Below are 21,886 nucleotides of genomic sequence, written 5' to 3'. Positions count from 1 at the left end.
TATAGATGTACCACTCTACTTTTGATCTTTTCTCTTTCTCTTTTACCCATTTCCCTTTCACCTCCCCAATCTATTCTCCTCACCTTGGATAATCTAGTTATTTTTCTGATGTACAAATTCATCCTCATACTTAAAACCTTTCATTGGTTCTCCTAGACACCGGGATACACTCCAGTGTTGTGCACATTGCCTTCAAGACATTTCCCTACCTTTATAGACTGATTTGCTACCTCCACCCCACCCTCTACCCACAATGATCTTTTATTTCCAAGCCTTTGTACTTGATACTTCTTCCCTCCATCCTTTTTGTTGGATTGCCTTCTTTCTGAAGTCTTCCCTGATAACTTCTCTAGCAGAAATATTCCTCTCTGCCCATATTACTTATAAACGTATTACAATGCTTTTTAGTTTTAAAATGTTCTGAATTCATTTATCATCTTGAATAAGTAGTATATCCACATGGTAAAAATATTTTGAAGTATGAAAAATAGTTCATGGGTAGTACTTTATTCTTGTTCAGTCAGCAATTGTTGGTTCATATTTATGTTTTACTGACCACTGTGAACTGCTTGAGTTCTTGTACCCAAGAGAGAATATGTCCATAATACTCTGAATATGGGCAAACTCTTCCTTGCTCTGAAGTCTGCTTGATGTGGTGGTCTGTGTATTTCTCTATCTGCTTCAAAGCTCTCCTAGTATAAGTGGACCATTCAGTAAATATTGTATAGTAGCCCCTCAATAAATATATATATATATATATATATATATATATATATATATATATATATATATATATAGTTTTAAAATTAACCATGAGGATGAATTATTTTCTCTTCCTCTTCAGGTACTAAAAATTTTATACTTTATTTTTGGCAGATTATCAAAGATGACAAAAAGAATGCTTTGTTAACTCCAATAAAAATATCAAGTGAGCCCTGGCTTTTGTGACTCAGAGGTTTCAGTATTGGCCCAAGGACTGAAGTGTCTCAGTTTTGATTCTACTCAAGGGCACATACCTGAGGTGTAGGTTCCATCACGGGTCCTAGGGATTGTTCAGGAGGCAACCAACCTATGGTGTCTCTTTTATGAGTGTATCCGTCTCCCTCCCTTCCACTTTGTCTAGAGATCAATGGAAAAAATATTCTCCAGTGAGGATTAACCAAAACAAACAAACAAACAAATATATAAATAAATAAATCAGGTGATCATTTATCAAATTTTTAAAGTTTAACTTTTCAGGCTAAGACACTGAAAACTGAAAAAAAATTAAAAAATATTCTCATGGTAATAAATATTAGGTCTAGTAATAATTAATGTCGTTTTCTAATACTTTTTTAAATCAAATTTATTTAAACAATACAACAAAATTTATTTATTTATTTATTTATTTTTTAAAATATATTTTATTGATTTTTTACAGAGAGAAAGAGAGAGGGATAGAGAGTTAGAAACATTGATGAGAGAGAGTTATCGATCAGCTGCCTCTTGCACACCCCCTACTGGGGATGTGCCCGCAACCCCCACCCGGAATCGAACCCGGGACCTTTCAGTCCATAGGCCGACACTCTATCCACTGAGCCAAACCGGTCCCGGCAATACAACAAAATTTAATCAACAATATAGTTGCCGTTGTTTTCTACTACTTGTGCCCAACGCTCAGGAAGCATTTTAATCCCTCTGTTGTAAAATTCTTGTGATTTTGATGCAAAAAATTCGGTCAATGCATTTTTGAGGCATTCTTCATTATTAAATTTTTTTCCAAGAAGAAAGTTTTGCAAAGAACGAAACAAATGGTAATCAGAAGGGGCAATATCAGGAGAATATGCAGGTTGAGGGAGAACTTTCCATTACAACTGGCGCAGTTTTTCAGCAGTGATTCTTGCAGTATGCGGTCGTGCATTATCGTGGTGAAGAATTACGCCCTTCCGATTAATCAGCGCGGGTTCTTTTTCTCTTAAAGCTTGGGCTAACTTTTCCAATTGGGCACTATACACTGCACTTGTAATGGTTTGGGTAGATGGTAAAAGTTCATAATGAAGAATTCCTTTAAAATTCCACAAACACACAACATCACTTTTTTCGCATGCAAGTCAGGTTTTGGCGTGGGCTGCGGAGCCTCATTTTTGTCCAACCATTGAGGCCGCCTTTTCAAGTTAACATACAGCACCCATTCTTCATCTCCGGTAACAATTTGCTCTAAAAACGGCAAACGGTTTTGACGAGAGAGGAGCGAACTGCAAATTGTGACCCTTTGATTACGGTTGTTGTCGGTCAACTCATGAGGAACCCATTTTCCAAACTTTTGGACTTTGCCAAGTGCACGCAATTGATTGGAAATTGTTTTTTGTGAACAATTTAAAGTTGTCGCAGGCTCTTGTTGGGTAATTTGAGGATTTTGCACCAAAAGAGCTTGAAGAGCTTCTTGATCAAAATTGGACACACGGCCTCGACCACTCTTGTCATCTAACGAAAAATTTCCCTCGCGAAATTTCTCAAACCAACGCTGGCATTTTCTGGCGCTAACTGCATCTTGACCAAGAGCACTACAGATGTTTTTTGCAGCCTCACTTGCTTTTCTTCCTAATTGGAACTCGTAAAGCATGCAGTGCCGAATATGCTCTTCATCCGCCATCTTCTTAGCCCTAGTTTTGCAACAAAAACCAAACCAAACAAACTTTTTCAAGCAAAACTTGTTAATTGCACTTCACACGTTCTGTAGATACCACGTGTTTGAAGGTTCTGTCAATACAAGTCAACACCAAGCAAGATTTTAAACGAATGTTAAAAAACAACATTAATTATTACTAGACCCGATAGCTTTGTATCTGTTATTGTGATGCCTCCGTCTTTGTTCTTCTTTCTCAAAATTGCTGCAGCTATTTGGGGGATTATTTATTTATTTATTTATTTATGTATTCCAGACGAATTTTTGCAGGGTTTGTTCTATGTGTTTGAAGTATGTCATTTGTACGTATTTTAATGATGTTGATTCTACTAATCTATGAACACGGTATATTCTTCTATTTGTTTATGTCTTCCTCTATCTCTTTTCTCAGTGTCCTATAATTTTCTGAGTACAGTTCCTTTACCTCCTTGGTTAAATTTATTCCTAGGTATCTTACTTTTTTTGGTACAATTATAAATGAGATTGATTTTAAATATTTCTTTTTGTGAGTTCATTATTAGTGTATAAAAATGCCATAGACTTCTGGGTGTTAATTTTGTATCCTGCTACATTGCCAAATTCATTTATTAGGGCTAGTAGTTTTTTGATGGAGTCTTTGGGGTTTTCTATGTATAGTATCATGTCATCTGCAAATAAGGACAGTTTTACTTCTCTTTTCCAATTTGGATGCCTTTTATTTCTTCTTATCTGATCACTATGGCTAGCCCTTCCAGTGCTATATTGAACAGGAGTGGTGAAAATGGGCTTTCTTGTCTTGTTCCTGTTCTTAGGGGAAATGATTTTAGTTTTGCCCATTGAGTATGATGTTGGCTGTAGGTTTGTCATATATTGCTTTTATTATGTTGAGATATGGTCCTTTTATTCCAAATTTACTAAGATTTCTTATCAGGAAAGGGTGTTGGATTTTGTCAAATTTTTTTCTGCATCAATTGATATGATTATGTGATTTTTGTCTCTCTGTTTATGTGATAAATTATGGTTATTGATTTGCGGATATTGTATTATCCTTGTATCCCCAGAATAAATCTCACATGGTCATGGTGTATGATGTTTCTAATGTAATGCTGGATCCGATTTGCTAGAATTTTGTTGAGGACTTTAGCATCTACTGTATGTTCACCTGTAATTCTCTTTCTTTGTGGTGGTTTTTTTTTTTGGTGTTTTTTTAAAACCTGGTTTTGGGATTAGGATAATGGTGGCTTAATAGAAACATCTTGTAAGTGTGTCTTCCTCTTGAATTTTTTGGAATAGTCTTGAGAAGTAGAGATTTTAGTTCTTTTTTGAATGGTTGGTAAAACTCCAGTGAAGCCGTCTGGCCCCAGGTTTTTGTTTGCTGGAAGCCTCTGATGACTGCTTCAGCTTCCTCCTTAGTTATGGGCTTGTTGAGATTTTTTGATTCTTCTTGAGTTTTGGAAGTTGGTATTTTTCTAGGAATATGTTCATTTCCTCTAGATTTAGTTTGTTGTAGTAGAGTTGTTCATAGTATTTATTTTATTTATTTTAGTCTTTTACAATCTTTTGTATTTCTGTGGCATCTGTTGTTATTTTGCCCCTTTTATTTCTGATTTTGTTTATTTGGGTACTTTCTCTTTGCTTCTTGGTGAGCCTGGCTAGAAGTTCATCAGTCTTGTTTACCCTTTCAAAGAGCCTGCTCTTGGTTTCATTGATATTTTGTATTGTGCTGGAATCTAATTCCAGCATGTCAGCAGGACTGAATCATCTGGAATGGCTGAGGGTATTTCCACAAACCTGAAAATGATGCATAAATGATTGCTTGCTGCCAGACAGCTGAGGGCATTTTAATCTACATGTTATTGCCTCCTACTGGCCAAATGTCTGAGTAGCCGTAGGCAGTTTCCCGATCTGACAATGGATTCTGTGTACTAAACCTTGGCCTTTTATGTATATATCTACCTTGCCTTAGGGCAATTTGAGTAAGGGCTCCTGAGCCAGAAATAATTTGGTTTCTTTAGCTGAGTCTTCTCTGGCCCCCCAAAATGCCTTCCAAAATTATGTTTCGTCTCTGGATTCTTTAATCATTTACAGCAGCCCCTTCTCCAGATTCCTGAACCCTTCAAGATGCTGGATTAAGACCCCCGGCATTAGCATTGTTTTGTTCTCTATGTCATTTATTTCTACTCTGATCTATCTTGTCTCCTTCCTTCTGCTCACTCTGGGCTTTTCTTGTTGCTCTCTTTCTAATTCTTTAAGTTTTAGAGTTAGATAATTTATTACCAGTTTTTCTTATTGTTGTTTTTTTAGGTAGGCCTGTAATGCTATGAACTTCCCTCTCAGTACCGCTTTCACTGTGTCCCATACGTTTTGGATTGTTGTCTTTTCATTGTCATTTATTTCCAAGATGTTTTTAATTTCTTCTTTGATCTCTTTGGTAACCTTATCATTGTTTAATACAGGCGTCCTCAAACTTTTTAAAGCGGGGGCCAGATCACGGTCCCTCAGAGAGCTGGAGGGCCGGACTATATGAACTACTAATTCCTACTGTAACACCTTGGCTGCGCTCACTGCCCAAAAAACCTGGCGGGCCGGATGTGGCCCATGGGCCGTAGTTTGAAGACCCCTGGATAGCATGCTATTCAGTCTCTAAGTGTTTGAATGTTTTTGATTGTTTTTATTGTAGTTGATTTCTAATATTATGCCATTGTGATCTGAAAGATGCTTGGTAAGATTTTAATCTTAAATTTGGAGAGACTTTGCCTGTGACCCAATATGTGGTCTATCTTTGAAAATGTCCCAGGTGCACTTGAGAAGAATGTATATTCTGTATCTTTGGGGTGAAATGTTCTGAAGATGTCAATTAAATCCATCTGATTTAACACATAATTTAGGATGGCTATCACTCTGCTGATTTTTTGTGTAGAGCATTTATCCAGTGATGTCAGTGGGGTATTTAAGTTCCCTACTATGATCATATTGCTGTTGATCTCTCCCTTGATAGTTTGGAGAATTTTTTTTTTTTAAATGTATTTGGGTTCTGCATTGGGTTCATATATGTTTACCAGAGTTATATCCTGTTGTTGTATCAATACCTTTAGTATTATAATGTGGCCTTCCTTGTCTCTTGTTATGGCCTTCACTCTGAGGCCTGTTTTGTCAGATATAAGTATTTCTACCCCAGCTTTTCTTTTCATTTCCATTTGCCTCAAAGACATTTTTCCATCTTTCCATTTTCAGTCTGTGTGATGGTGGGTCTCTTGCATACAGTATATATATGGGTCATGTTTTCTTATCCATTTAGCCACTCTGTCTTTTGATTGGAGTATTTGGGCCATTGACATTTAAAGTTATTATTTATAGGTACTTGTTTATAGTCATTTTTATTTTTGTTTATTTTAAAAAATATATATTTTATTGATTTTTTTACAGAGAGGAAGGGAGAGGGATAGTTAGAAACATCGATGAGAGAGAAACCTCGATTAGCTGCCTCCTGTACACTCCTCACTGGGGATGTGCCTGCAACCAAGGTACATGCCCTTGACCAGAATCGAACCCAGGACCCTTCAGTCCACAGGTCAATGCTCTATCCACTGAGCCAAATCGGTTTTGGCTAGTCATTTTAATTTTTTGTGCCTGTGTTCTTTTCTTTTTTCTCCTTTTTACAGCAGTCCTTTTAGCATTTCTGCATTGCTGGCTTGGTAGTGATGAACTCAACCTTTTTATTGTCTGTGAAGTTTCTTTTTTCCCCTCACTGTGGGCAGTACTGTTAGGATATATATGTGTATGTATATATGTGTGTATATGTACATACGTACACACATATACATACATACATATAATATGTATATATATGTATAATATGTAACATTTCTCTATAATATTATAAAGAGGTTGGCTTCAGGGCGTGTCTGGTGCATCTCTCCCAGTCCTGATTGGGGTCGATCAGAGCTGGGAAGGTACCACGGGAGGGCTCCAGGGCATGTCCGGCCCGTCTCGCCTAGTCCCAGTCATCCAGACCCAGCAGCAAGATAACCTACCAGTTGGAGCATCTGCCCCCTGGTGGTCACTGTGCATCATAGCAACTGGTCAAATGGTCAAATGAATGGTTGGACTCTTAGCATATTAGGCTTTTATAACTTAGGATAATTTTGAGAAACAATAAATTTAAAAGGGACAGAATTATTTTGATTCCAACATTTACTTTAATTATTTATATTAAAAATACACTGTTATTATTTTTTACTTTTCCATAAAACAGACATTTAGTTGTTTCATAATCCTGAGTCAGTGCTTTTGGGGATCACTGAGGTGATTTACATTCCTCTTTTTAGCAGAGTGCATAAGTTGTAGGTAGTGATCAGTGTTTATTTGATGACTGATTCCGCATCTGAATCTGCAGTTCACCTTGTGTCAAAAGACTCTGCAGTATTAATCGCACTCACAGTTATATACTGAAGGCCATCTTTTCAAAGACTGTGATTCTCCCCAGCCACTTAACAAATTTTAAGTGGCTTTCTCCCTGATTTTAGGTTATGATATGGATTTTGTACCAGGATCCACCCTTGGAGTTTAAGTCAGTAGCTTTAAGAAACATCTGAATCCAGAAGTATACCTAAACTTGTTACGTTAACAATTGCAGCTGTGACCTTAATGGTCACAGAAACTTTGGGTGGTCATGAAGAAAATTTGTTAAGATATTATTCAAGTTTATTTTTGAACAGTTGAAAATCTGAAAGTCAGGTTTATTATAGAAATGACTAGAGGTCTGATGCACCAAATTTGTTCAAGGGATTCGGCCTTGCCGCTGTGGCTTCATCTGGACCATTGTTCTGCTGTTTGGTCTAATTAGCATATTATCTCTTTATTCTATAGGATAAGAATAATGTGATAAAAATACAACACTGAATGAGTTCACTGATTATTAATTAATTTTATTTTTCTGTGCAGGTATAATTGGCCTCCCAAGATCCTGTCTTAGCAAGAAGGAAGTGGAAAAATAATTTTGGAAAAACAATAACAAAGACAATAAGGAAGCCAGTACTTACTTTTACATGGTTGTCAGCTTACCTACCAATATGAACACTCTTCCCACCATTTGTCCTCCTGGTGGAGACAGTGGGTTGACAGATTCTGTACCTGTGTTACAAAAAATGTTAATTGATGAAAGAGTACGATGTGAACAGCATAAAGTTAATTATCAGACTCTGAAAACTGAACACAACAGGTAAAATACTTAAATTTGGAGGTGAGAGGCTTGCATTAAAAAAATTTTTTTGAATGTTTGCTCTGGAATAAATAGTATAATTTTAGCTTTTTACAGTATATGCATTTAAAACTTTAATACAGTAAAATTTTTGCTTTATAATTGCTTTATTCAAAACTAAGTATAATATCAAGTTATGTTATGAACTTATAAAAGTCTTATTTTGAAAGTAGCTAAGACATATATAATTAAATGTATCTGTGTGGCTAAATTGTTTTTCTCCCCAAAGTAAAATTGCTTTCAGAAACTACTGCGTTAATAATTAAATGAAACTCTATAAAGAAAAGATATTTGCAATATTGTTATTTTTAATTCTCACCTGAGGATATTTTTTTCCACTTGATTTTTTTTAAAGAGAGAATGGAGGGGAGGGAGGAGGAGGATAGAGAGAGAGAGAGAGAGAGAAAGAAACATCAATGTGAGAGAGACACATTAATTGGTTGCCTCCTATTCACACTCTGACTAGGGCTGGGCATACAGTCTGCAACCCAGGTATGTGCCCTTGACTGGGAATCGAATCTGTGACTCTTTCCTGAAGGCTGATACACTAACCATTGAACACCCAGCCAGGGCACTATTACAGTTTTAATAGAACATATGATATTGGTCTTCTGTAGTGTTGCTTGACTTTACATACAAAAAATAATGCAGTTAGAAAACAAAGGATACACTTAAAATTGAATTCTTTCATTTTTAAAAATCAGATTGCAAGATGAGTACACAAAGTCACAAAATGAACTCAAATACCTGTTAAATGAAAAGCAAACTAACCAGGAAAAATTCCAGCTTCTGTTTGAAGAACTAAGAGGAGAATTATTAGAGAAAACTAAAGACTTAGAAGAAATAAAGTTGCAGGTAACAAAATGTATTTGAGTTAATATAAAAATTATCAGATGTTTTGTGGAAGTAGTTTGGTGGTATAATTTAATTTTCTTTCTTATAGTCTAGATTTTTGCTACCATTTAGGGTTCAGCCATGAAACTGTTATTTATATAAATTTGTATTCTCTTACCCATTCTGATTTAAATAATATTTCACTATCAAAATAATTGAGGAAAAGACCAGTTTTAATTGATTAAAAATCCAGAATTAAATGTTTTTTAAATAAAGATTTACTAATTCTCTCTTCTTTTTAAAAAAAATATTTATCACTCTGACCTGTGTGGCTCAGTTGGTTGGACTTGTTATCTCCTGCAAATTCTCTGGGGATCAAGCCCACAACCTAGGAATGTGCCCTCATTGGTAATTGAACCAGCCCAAGCTACTAATTTTTTAAAAATTGATTTCAGAGAGAAAGGGAGAGGGAGAGAAAGATAGAAACATCAAAGATGAGAGAGAATCGTTGATTGGCTGCCTCCTACACCCCTCTCCCCACTGGGAATCGAGCCTGCAACCTGGGCATGTGCCCTGGCTGGGAGTTGAACTGTGACCTCCAGGTTCATAGGTTGGCACTCAACCACTGAGCAACCATAGCTAGGTGACTACTAATTTTTTTTTAAGTATTGTAACTGAAACTAAGCTAATTACAACACTGTTTTTTGTTTTGTTTTAAAGTTTTTTAAAAGACACTGTAAAAACATTATGTACACATAATTTATGTCCATAATATAGGGTAGCAAAAGCTAGTTGGTACTAAAGTACTGACTACAGTTTCTTTAGTTTCTTTTTTACACTGTTTTTCATTTGCCTAGAAAGTAGAGCAAGGGCAGAATTCAGCACCAAACATACTATATATTTCAAATTAGTAGGTATTACTAGTGGTATTTTCCTGCATTCATTGAATCTCTGATAGGACCAGCTGTGTATTTCTGCTTATCTAGTGCTTGGTACAAATAATATGGTACTATTTATCTTGGAGTCATAAGTTGATTTTTAAAAACCATCTTTCATGTCATCTAGTATGGCATATCACCTAATTAATGGAGTCCTTTGACAGCAGTGTTGGGAATTTGTCATTCAGCGTCTTCTTGAAATTTTCCATTGTTGGGAACAACAACCATTAAGATTGGGATGAAGCCTTCAGTGTGCTTATAGGTTCATTCCTGGGCATATTTAGGACATTTATACAAAAATAAAAAAATAAAATAAAAACCTCAGAGGAAAATGTAATTTAAGCCATTAGAATTGGTTGATTACTTTGTGTTGCAAAAAATGAGAGGCCTATCTGAATGGAATATGTGAGCACTGAATTCAAGACATTGAAAGTGTTCTTCAGGCATTGCAAACGTAAATTACTCTGTTTCTTAAGAGTAATACCTGCTTATGTTTCTTTTTGCCAAGCACATGAAAACAGTAAACTTCAGAAGCCTGGAGTGGTAATATTAATACCAAATAAAATAGATTTCAAGACTGAGATTATCACTAAATGTAAAAATAACATTTTAATAAGAAAAAAGGGTCAGCTTGCCAAGAAGATGATGACCTTCAACAAATAGCTTTGTTCCTATGCCTTAGTTTTCTCTTGTGTTAAAGAGGATGAAAGCTGTTATCTAACTGGGGTGGTTGTGAGGATTAATGAGATAACTTACATACTAGATACTCATAAATGGTGGCCATTTTATTCTATTGTATTTGAATACAGGTTTCATGAAGGCAGGAACCTTTTTTCATGGTGTTCCCAGTGCTCAAGACAGTGCCTAGAAAGTATTTGTTTAATGAATTACATAAATAAACAATAAATGAATGAATCAGAATTGTTCTGTTCATATGTAATGTTGAACTTATTGTTTTATATGTACCTGGAGTCTCAGCATTTTAGAGTAGATAATTATCTAGTTCACTTTCATATCTGTTATGAGTTGAATTGTCCCCCAAAAAGATATGTTAAAGTTCCAACTCCCATTACTTCAGAATGTGACCTTATTTTGGAAATAAGGTCTTTACAGACGTAGTTAGTTAAGATGAAGTATGGTGTCCTTATACGAAGAGGAGAACAGACACAGAGACAGACAGATACAGGGGTGGGGGAGAGGAACATGGGAAGAATGTCCTGTGATGACAGGAGCAGAGATGGAAGTGCTGTAGCTGCCAACGATCTCCATCACACCGCCAGAAGCTTGGACAGGGCAAGGTGGGACTCACCCTACAGTTTTCAGAGGGAATGTGGCCTGCTGACACCTTTGCACTTCCAGTCTCCAGAACTGTGAAACAATACATTTCTGTTGTTTAAACCATTTAATTTGTGCAATGTTTTATCATAGCCATAGGAAACTAATATACTGTCCAAAGCACAATTGGAACATCAATGACATACAGCTTTTCATTCTCCGCTCCAGTGCTTTCAGTGCTAGAGAACCAATTGAACTTTTAAAGGAACCCAGCTCCATTTATCAATTGGATTATGTTAAGCATTTTCTCTCTCATATTGCAGTGAAATCACCCTCCTTATAGTCTCCCTGTTTGTTCTTATACTGTTCCTTGGATCTACACAAAATACTGGACATTTCTCCACATGATAACTTTCCAAATGTTTGCTGAAAATATAATTTATCTGGTAAAGTTTCTATTTTTTAAGATAAACATACCTGGCTTTTATGTGATATTTGTCTGGCAAAAAATAAGCTAAAGAAATATATGCATTATCTATACATATATTGAAGCAATTTAGCTCTTTGCTTTAATGGATGTTTGCAATTTGTACAAATTGTGATTTGAGTAAAGTTCACTAAACTCGAGTAAAATCAGCAAGAAATATTCAATGAAGGTTATGAAAGATGATTATTTTAAAAATACACATGTATTATCTTATCTACTGCAAAGTGCCTTTTCTGAGTTGCTTTCATATTCCTTTGACTTTTAAAGAATATTTCTGGGATACATGTAGTTGTAGTGAATGAGAGTAATAATAGTTCTTGGCTTATAGGATTGTAAAGATGAAATGAGAAAATTATAGAAAATGTTAGTATAGTGCTTTGATGTAAAAATGATTAGATCATGTTAGCTATTAATTATATTGTTATTATAATATGTATCATGTTAGCAAAAGTTTTTAAAAAAAAGATAGGAGTCATTTGATATATTTCTGGTAAAGGTTTTGAAAAATTACACATGACATAATAAAGACTAGATATACTCCTTGCCTGAAACAAATAAAAAGAATAGATACAAATCAAACAACTATTTTTAAGACACTGGACATTATAAAGTGACAAAGGCCCCAGAAAGAGAAAAATCAAAGAAGGTGAATTTTGCAAATGCTTCCAAGTCATGGCACAGAAGGAATATCAGGCAAATCTGATAGACTCCCTGACACAAGGAGATGGAATTGATTTTAATTGATTAAAATTCTTGATTTTAGTATTTGTGTTCTCATATGTAGAGAGTAGTGCGACTAGTCACAAGACAAGGTAGTAGAGAGAAGGGTGACACAGAAAGAAAGTTAATAAAGATGTTCAAAAGAATCCTCTCAGCTCATTCTGTAGAAGAATGATCAGCACATGCATGTAAGGGAAATATCTAAGGCCTGGAAAAGAGCCACCTGAAAGGATTAGCGACATGTCTGTATGGAGTTCAGCTCTGCATATTTCCTTTCCCCAAAGCCAGGCTAAAGAACTTCATTTCACAGAGAAATGAGTACAGTACTCAGAAGGGTCTCTGCCGTGGGAAGTAATTAGCACTACACTAAACACTAATTTGCTCACACTTAAATCTTAAGAGCAAGATCCAGAAAGATGAGACTGTTTTCAAGTAAATGTCTCCCAGAACAAAACTCAAGAATATCAGAATACAAATATATCTAGCACTCAGCAAAGTAAAATTTACAATGTCTAGCATCCAACAGAATTTTACCAGACATGGAATAAACAGGAGAATACTATCCACAACAAATAGGAAAAGAAAGTCAAACAGCCAAAATCAAACCTGGTGTGGTACAAATATTAGAAATAACAGAGACATTAAAATAATTATTATAATTGAATTCCATGTCTTCAAAAGTGAGATTAAAGATTGACCATTTAAGTAGAAATAGGGAAGATATAAAAAGACTAAAATATGAAAAGACTTAATAAAATACAAACTATAATTATTGAGATGAAAAATATGCTGTATGGACTTAATGGCAGATTAGACAATGTAGAAGAAAAAAATCAGTAAACTTGGAAGACATGACAATAAAAACTACTCAAAATGAAACAAGAAGACAAAAGAGATTAAAAATAAACATAACATCAGTGAGCTATGGAATAAATTTAAGTGACCTAATATTTGAATGTTTTATATACAGGATGGGGCAAAAGTAGGTTTACAGTTGTGAGGACACAAAACACTGGGTTTATTATTGTACTAGAGGCTCAGTGCAAGAAAATTCATGCACTGGAGGGGGGGAGGGTCCCTTAGCCTGGCCTGCCCCCTCTTACAGTCCAGGATCCCTCAGGGGAGGGAGGCAATCGGGAAGGCAAAGTCCCCATCACACCTCTGCTGCTGACACTACTGGAAGAGCAAACCTTGGCCGGTCCTGGTTACCTGAGCCTCATGCAGCCCTGGGCGGCTGAGCAGCCGCCATCGGAGACTTGTCTGCATCATAGGCCGGCCCTGGGTGGCTGGGTAGCTGTCATCCAAGGCTTGCCTGCTCCTCAGGTCGGCTCTGGGGGCTGAGGGGACTTTGGGTCTCCGGAGGCAGGTGCGCCACCGTACTGTGGCTATGGGCACCGCCATCTTTGAGGGCATGGCAGTTAATTAGCATATTCCCTCATTGTCTGGGTGCCACCATCTTTTAGGGTATGGCAGTTAGCGTATTTCCTCCTTATTGGCTGTGAGCACTACCATCTTTGAGAGGGTGTGATGATCAATTAGCATATTCCTTCTTCATTAGATAGGATTTTTTGTATGGTTTGCCATACTAACTATAAACCTATTTTTGCTTCGTTCTGTATAGTAGGCATTCAGTAAAATATTTGGAAATTTGGATATTGATGAATAAATAAATGAATGAATTTAGCTGAATATTATTCTTATTTTTTCTTTTTTCTTTATTGATTAAGGTATTTCATATGTGTCCTTATTGCCTATTCTTATTTTTTTCAGAATTAATATAAAAGCAAACTAAATATATATATTTTTTAATATATTTTATTGATTTTTCACAGAGAGGAAGAGAGAGGGATAGTTAGAAACATCGATGAGAGAGAATCATCGATCAGCTGCCTTTTGCACACCCCCCACTGGGGATGAGCCTGCAACCAAGGTACATGCCCTTGACTGGAATCGAACCCGGGACCTTTCAGTCCACAGGCCGACGCTCTATCCACTGAGCCAAACCGGCCCCTGCTAAAAGCAAACTAAATATTTTTTTTAACAACCAATATTTATTCATTCAAGAAATAATAATTGAGTGGTTCTTATGTGCTAGGCAGTGATGCAAGGTATTGGGAATATCATGGTGAATGAAATATTTAATTACTTTTTCAAAGATAAGTTTTGTAAAAGAGTATGACAAGGAGGAGCCTAAATTAGTTTTTTATAACCAGCATAGAAATCAGCCTTTTTTCTGATTGTAAATAAGTCTGAAAAATTCTCTCTGGCATACTAAATTATTACATCTTAATTTTGTTTGCTTTAGAAAATAAACTACCAGCCATTGTATACAACATGATAAACTTAGCTGCTAACATAGTTATTTTTAATAATCGCAGCGGTAATCAGTGATTGTCTTTACCTCATGTTAATGGAATTTTTGACATCTGTGAGAGCCTGAAAATGAGATTCTTAAATTATTATTTATATAATGACTGCTCTAAAATTAGGTATATTGTAAAATTACTTTGAATTACATTTTATTGTCATAATGAGGAGAGAGGTTTTGAAATTTGACAAATTCTTGATTTTAATATTTGTTTTTTCATAGTTTGAATTGTTTGTATTTCTCTGCATATTAGGTATTAACTCCACAAAACTTGGAATTGTTCAGAGCCCAAATACGACAAGAATTAGAAACTCCAATGAGAGAGCGTTTTAGGAGTCTGGATGAAGTAAGTAATTTATGCAGAAAGAACTAGGCATATATCATCATGTGACTATGAAGAGCTTGATGAAAAGTGTCTTCCTCTATGCAGAAGCCCTGCAATAGCTTCCTTTCTTACTCAGTTCTTACAGTGGCCTTTAAGGCTGCACAGGATCAGACCCCATTACTTCTCTTATTTTCTTTTCTCCATCCAAACTGGCATCCTTGATGTTTCTTTGGCATTCTAGAAATGGTGTCATTCCAGAGTCTTTGCTGTAACAATTGCTTTTGCCTTGAACACCCTCCAGGTATCTTTTGGTCAACTTAACATCTCCTTCTCAATGAGGCCTACTTTGATTACTCCCTGCCTCCATTTAATGTTATAACTTGCCTTTTCCATTACTCCTAAGACCTTTGGATCCCCATTTACCCTGCTCTACATTTTTATTTTCTCAAGTACTTACTATATTTTAATACTCATTGTGCTTATTTTTTATATTATCTTTTACCACTTTTTGCATGAGTGCAGAAACTTTATCTGTTTTTTGTTTGTTTGTTTGATTTTTACACTGTACTAGGATAGAATGAACCACCTCGGTAGCTTCTATATTTGTTGAATGAAAGAATGAATTTCATGCAACCTCAGAAAAGTAAAAAAAATTGATGTAGTTTTCTTTCAGATTGCAACAAGTCTCCTTAAATGAAACTTTGGTGTTATATGACTAAATGTTTAATAAAGGGGACAGGAAAAGATGATAGATATTAAGTATAGTAGATACTAAACTCGACATTTATTTAACAAATATACTGAGCAGTGTACATATAAATGTGTATTGTCCCCTTCAAAATGGACCTCTTTAGGGAGCTATAGTCTAGTGATGTTGCCATTGCTCAAAATAGTTGTAGATCCTGTTTTATAAATCACCAGTTGCCAACCTTTTGGACCTCATGAACCACCGGTGGTCCACAGACCACCGCTTGGCAACTGCTGCTCCAAAGGTTTCCTTAAACTAGTAGTCGCCAAACTTTTGGACCTCATGACCACTGGGTTGGCGATCACTGTTATTAATTGTCTTGACAGTCACTTTTTGAATATTTTCCTAATCAAAGCAGTATGCTGAATAGGTTTCATTTTTGGATATAAACAAAATTACTTAGACTTAAGTAGGTAATTCAGTTAAGTAAAAGCATATTTAAAAATACCAAAACTAATGTCTCTAATAAAATCACAGATAACCATATCCTTTGTTTGTAAATTGTTTGGAAATCTTTAAATTGAAGATTTCAGGGAGCTGAATATTTTAGGAGGCTTCTTTATTACTTAACTAGAGGCCTGGTGCATGGATTTGTGCACCAGTGAGATCCCTTGGCATGGCCTGTAGTGATCGGGCTGAAACCGGCAGTCCAATGCTGCCTGCCTCTCCTGCCTGCTGCTCTTGCTTATTGCAGCCTCCCTACGACCGCAGGCTTGCGCCCAGTCAGTTTGATCATGCAAGGGGAGTGTCAGTGGAGAGGCTTGCACCGCTGCAGTTGCCATTGCCAACCATTAGTAAAGTGTCTGGCACCTGTTAGTCACCCACTGTGGGAGTGCACTGACCATCAGGGGTCAGCTTCTGCATTGAGCATCTCCCCTCTGGTGGTCAGTGTGTGTCATAGCAACCAGTTGACCAGTCATTTGGTCACTTAGTTGCTTAGACTTTATAGATTTTTTTTGGAATATGTTGAAATAATGTCTCCATCTTTCTATTCTGTTGTCTTAAGTTCTTACTGAGATTCAGAATGCCAGCAACTTTCATAGTGTCAGGAAGAGGAGCTGGACTATACTAGAGAATTGCATGTGTTCCTTGTGAGTAAGGAGAGTTGGTGCTTCATACATTCTTCAAACTGATGTGTTTAATTTATATTATTGTAATATTTGATTGAAACTTAAGTTATTGTACTAAATAGCCAAATAATCTTTTATCTACTTTGAATTTATTATGTCTGACATTTAGGAGGTATTTTATGTGTTATCATAAAATTAATTTTTAACCTAACTATATATTAAAAGGTGTATTACATTCTTAAATATTATTTTATTAAATCCAGAGGTCAAAACTTTTGACATGTTAAACATTTTTATTATTATGAGAATCAGTGATTAAATAAGGTTAATTGAATAATTATCTTTATTAGTGTCTTCTCAGGAATGTACTAATTCTGTGTGTAGCATCCTAGTTATCAGAACTTTTCCAAGATTTATTTATACTTCTCTTAAGCTTATTTTTTTATTTTTAGAATTACTCTGAATATAATGTAATTTAAAATTATATTTACAAAAGTAATTTTTGGAATGATTACAAAATTCATTCATAAATTCATTCATAAAAGTCTCCTTTTAATTTAGGAAGTTGAAAACTATAGAGCCAAATATAATAAGCTTCGCTATGAACATACATTTCTCAAGTCAGAGTTCGAACACCAGAAAGGAGGATTTGAACGTATTTTAGAAGAAGAAAAAATAAAATATGAATCAGAGGTGAGTGATTAATTATACTAGTTTAGTTGTTAGCTTCCTAGTAAACAAAATTTTATGATTATATATTTTTTTGTAAATCTCAAGTTAGAGTTGATTACATAATTAGTTTAATTAATTTGTTATGGTTTTCATCTGCTCTATATCAATATTTTTTTGTGAATGTTCTTTTTTTGGCTGTTAAATTTTTCCATTCTTTGCAACGTTTATTTTGCCCCAGTCCGTGGCGATAGTCAGTCTCTTTCCTTCCATAGCCACAGAGAAAGGCTTCTCTCTCTGCAAATATAGTTTGTCTACATGATTCCTTATTTAGAATGCCCCCATCTCTTTCTTGGAACCATACTACATCTCTGAGAGTTCTGATGGTCAGTTAATGCACTTTTTCCACTGCTACAAACAAAGGGTTTATATCTTAGGGTGTGCCTCTCATCTTCAGGAAGTGTACTTTGTTCTTTGACAACTGCAATGGCAGCATCCTCTCCCTGCTCCCTATAGCATTCACTCCTACTCTGTCTCTACTCATTTTGGGTTTTGTCTCCCTATTTCCAAAAATGGGGTTTGTGTTTCTCATTCTTTATGTTACTTTTAGATTTTTTCTCAGGGTGTAAAGAGAGAAATACCAATTTCTTATTTCAAATAAGAAGCCTAATACTAGTTGAATTAAAAAAAAGTAGTTTGTTTTCTGTAGTTACATGAAACATTTCATGTATAAATACATTTGCATTTTACATATATTGCATTGCCTTTATTTGGAATCAAGAGTTAAAATATACTCACTTTCCTTTATCAATAACTACTTTGATCAAACTGACATACATGAACAAACTGTTCCACTATTCTTTGATATGTGAGAAGTTGTATGAACTTTGGATCGAGTTCATCAATAACACAGTACCAGAAAACTGTCAATATTTATATTAGTCTATTGCATTTAAAAAATTACTTACAGCTTTAAATGCTTTATTCACATATAATCTCACTTCAGTTATAATGTTCAGTATTATCATTTTATTATTTTCTAATTATTTTAAAATATATTTTTATTGATTTCAGAGAAGAAGGGAGAGGGAAAGAAAAACATCCATGATGAGAGAGTAGGGGTCATGCAGGAGGATTGGCTCCCTCCTGTATGTCCCCTCCTGGGGATTGAGCCTGCATCCGGACATGTGCCTCTCACTCACATCGAACACGAACCCTTCAGTCTGCAGGCGGATGCTCTAGTCACTGAGCAAAACAAGCTAGGGCCAGTGTCTCCATTTTAAAGGAGGCCTCTGAAGCACAAGATAAGTGACTTGCTCAGCCTCAAAGAAAGTCAGCAGCCAAGTTAACAGTAGAAATTAGGTAACCCAACACCTAGCTGGAAATTATAAATTTGAAATAAGCAATGATTTGAAGTTGCTAAGTTAATTAGGAGTCATCTAACAGCTATAATATTGTTAAGAGATAAATAGATCTATACTATGTGTGATGATGGAAGGATTCAAAGGAACTGTAGAATAAGGACCAAATTAGAAGCCTAATTATCAGTTTTGTGCTTTCAGTGCTACAAACTGTAGGTTCTGCAGTTCTATCTAGAATGCTGCTTTAGACTCTGATGGTGCCTTTATCTAAAATACTCCCAAGTTTTCTTCTTTTTAAAAAAATAAATATTATTCAGATTATTACAATTGTTTCTACTTTTTGCGCGCCCCCCCCCCCCATAGCTCCCCTCCACCTCGTCCCCACCCCACCCTCTGTCCTTACCTCCCCTTCTCTCTCTCTGTCTTCATCCATAGGTATATGGTTTTTGTCCAGTCTCTTCCCATATCCCCCACACAGACACTACTTTCTCCCTGAGAATTATCAATCCCCTCCCATTCTATGCTCCTGATTCTATTATATTCACCAGTTTATTCTGTTCCTCAGATTTTTAATTCACTTGACTTTTATATTCACTTGTTGATAGATATGTATTTGTTCATAATTTTTATCTTTACCTTTTTCTTTTCTTTTTCCTCTTTTTAAAGAACACCTTTTTAAAGAACACCTTTTCTTCTTTTTTCTCTTTTTAAAGAACACCTTTTAGCAATGGTTTGGTGGTGATGTACTCCTTTAGCTTTTTCTGATCTGTGAAGCTTTTTATCTGCCCTTTAATTCTGAATGATAACTTTGCTGGGTAGAGTAATCTTGGTTGTAGGTTCTTGCTATTCATCACTTTGAATATTTCTTGCCACTCCAGTCTGGCCTCCATAGTTTCTGTTGAGAAATCAGCTGATAATCGTATGGGTGATACCTTGTAGGTAACTGTTTTTTCTATTGCTGCTTTTAAGATTCTTTGTCTTTTGCTCTTAGCATTTTAATTATGATGTGTATATGGGGGAGGAATTGTTCCCATAGGGCTTTGGTGCTTACTGAGTCTGTCTCTTGAATGTGTCCCTTAGGAGAGTAGTTAAAATATGGTGTCGTCTCACACCAACCACTAGATACACTAGTTTCCGGATCTCCAGTGGGGAGCAATTCAGCTACTTTTTGAGGCAACCCAGCAGGATCTACTGCAAGAACTACAGTTTTCTCCTCTTTGCTTGTGATTTGGTGGTTTTGGAGCTGGAGCTGCAGTTTATTTCCTTAAGCTGCCACAGTACAGGCCATTTATATGCAAAAGCAGCTTTGTGGAACCTGGGCTGGTTTGTAGAATGTATGGGGTGGGGCCTCAGGGCGGGGCGGAGTCTCAAGGTGGGGTGGGGCCTCAGGGTAGGGTGGGGTCTCAGGACATCACTAGGCTGGGGTGTGGCAAATAGCGATGGCTGCGTTCAGCCCCCTCTGCCTTTACTTGTTTCCCAGTCCCCGCATCTCCGCACTCTGGCGCAGTAAATAATGGTTGCTGCGCGTACCTCTGCAAAAAAGTCACCCTCTCTTTGGGACTAGATGGCTGACAGACCAGTTTCTCCCCGTAGGCATCTGGGTTTCCCGCCTGACTCCAGAAACTGGATTTCAAAGTAATCGGGAGCTTGTTTCCCTTCCGGTTGATAAAAAGCCAAGTGCCTAGTCACCCGCCACCAGCCCGATTTGCGTGCCTCCATACCTAAGCTTTTCAGCTTTTCAGCACTTGTGCTCCTTTCTCTTTCAGCCAGCCTTCCCATAGTTCTGGGTGATAGACATTTTGTCTTTTAGTTGTAGTTTTGAAATTCTCGTGAGAGGCGGCAGATTAGTTGTTTACCTACGTCACTATCTTGGCTTTCTACCACTCCCAAGTTTTCTAATTTACACCCTTCTCAGATTACTTTGAGCCATATCACAATAGACAAAGACTCCCAAATTAAAATGGAATTACCTCACAGTACAGATTGTCTGTGATTGATTTTGGCAACATTTTACAAGGGTTTTGTGAAATTTATTAATTAAAATTAAACTGAATGAAGTTTAGAATATCTCAAACGAAGCTTTTTAACATATAAATTTTTAAATGTTTTATTTAGTATGACATTGGAATTGACTTAACTTCTATGTGCATTAATGTCCTCAATTTAAAATGATGTTAGCAATAGAACCTATCTTATGATGTGAGGATTTAATAAGTTCTGCAAAATGCTTAGACAAGTACCAAGCACATAGTAAGCATTCCACAGATGATAACTATTATCATTTAAAATTACATATACTCATATTTCTTAAGCATATGATCCTGTTCTTTAGCATGCTAGAGTTTTCAGTGTCAGATTTATACATAGATACTCTAAATCTTTTGAGGGCATCTCTTATTACAATGTCTGCATCCCCCACCTTCACTGCATTCTGAGTGTTCTACTTTCAGGTACTGTTTGCTCTGACTTTATTTGTCACAGTTATTTTTCTTTTACTACCTCCATGACCAAGGTAATCCTCAGAGCCTGAAAAAGACATATGTCTTTATTTCTATTCTCTTATACAATATGAGTGGAATTCTTTTTTAAAGCCACGGAGTGAAGGAAACGAGATGGCAACTTCAAAAAGTAGATTAAAATATGAACTTTAAATTGAGTAAATTAAATGTTACCTTTATAGTGTAAGTAAATAAAATATTTTTATATTCCATCATTAATTTAGAAAAATTTAATTCAAATACATATAGGGGAATGGGAAAAACTTAGAATAGCAGTAATATAAAAAGGTAAACTAGATTTAAAAAACTCAAATTTGGGAACTTGAAACTTCATGTGTAAAATGTTTCCTATATGCCTGACACATAGTAAAGGCTCAAAAAAGTGGTATTACTATTTGTACTTGATAGCATTAATCATAGTAAAAATTACCATAATAAATACAGAAGATATTTTAAAAATGCACAATACTAATTTGAAGAGAACTACAAAACTCTGATGAATGAAATAAAAAAAACAAATGGAGTGATATTTCATGTTCACGGATACGAAGACTCTGTGAACTGACTTAAGTCAGTTAAGTTAAGCACATAGAAGTTAAGTCAGTTCCCAAAGTCAAGATGTCTGTTCTTCTCAATTTAATTTATATATCAAGTTTAATCCCAATTAAAAACTCGGCAAGTATTTTGTG

The 21,886-nt window shown here is 35.8% G+C and overlaps 1 protein-coding gene across 6 annotated transcripts in view; it reads left to right on the top strand.

Annotated features, from left to right (window-relative positions):
- Positions 1–21,886, top strand: part of CEP83 (centrosomal protein 83) — a 120,908-nt gene that overhangs the window by 18,984 nt on the left and 80,038 nt on the right. For 3 of the 6 annotated variants that reach the window (XM_036455666.2, XM_036455665.2, XM_045588343.1), the window contains exons 2-5: positions 7,589–7,865; positions 8,609–8,759; positions 14,780–14,872; positions 17,231–17,362. In XM_036455666.2, coding sequence (XP_036311559.1) covers positions 7,693–7,865; positions 8,609–8,759; positions 14,780–14,872; positions 17,231–17,362 — 549 coding nt within the window. In that variant the 5' untranslated portion in view covers positions 7,589–7,692. Of the gene's footprint in view, positions 1–7,588; positions 7,887–8,608; positions 8,760–14,779; positions 14,873–17,230; positions 17,363–21,886 lie in introns of those variants that run through there. The other 3 variants (XM_045588345.1, XM_036455668.2, XM_045588344.1) reach the window with 3 other exon arrangements.

Source organism: Pipistrellus kuhlii, unplaced genomic scaffold (genome assembly GCF_014108245.1).
Source record: "Pipistrellus kuhlii isolate mPipKuh1 unplaced genomic scaffold, mPipKuh1.p scaffold_m20_p_3, whole genome shotgun sequence".
Classification (NCBI taxonomy): Eukaryota; Metazoa; Chordata; class Mammalia; order Chiroptera; family Vespertilionidae; genus Pipistrellus; species Pipistrellus kuhlii.
The sequence above is the reverse complement of the archived record's forward strand: the minus strand, read 5'-3'. Positions and strand labels throughout refer to the sequence as shown.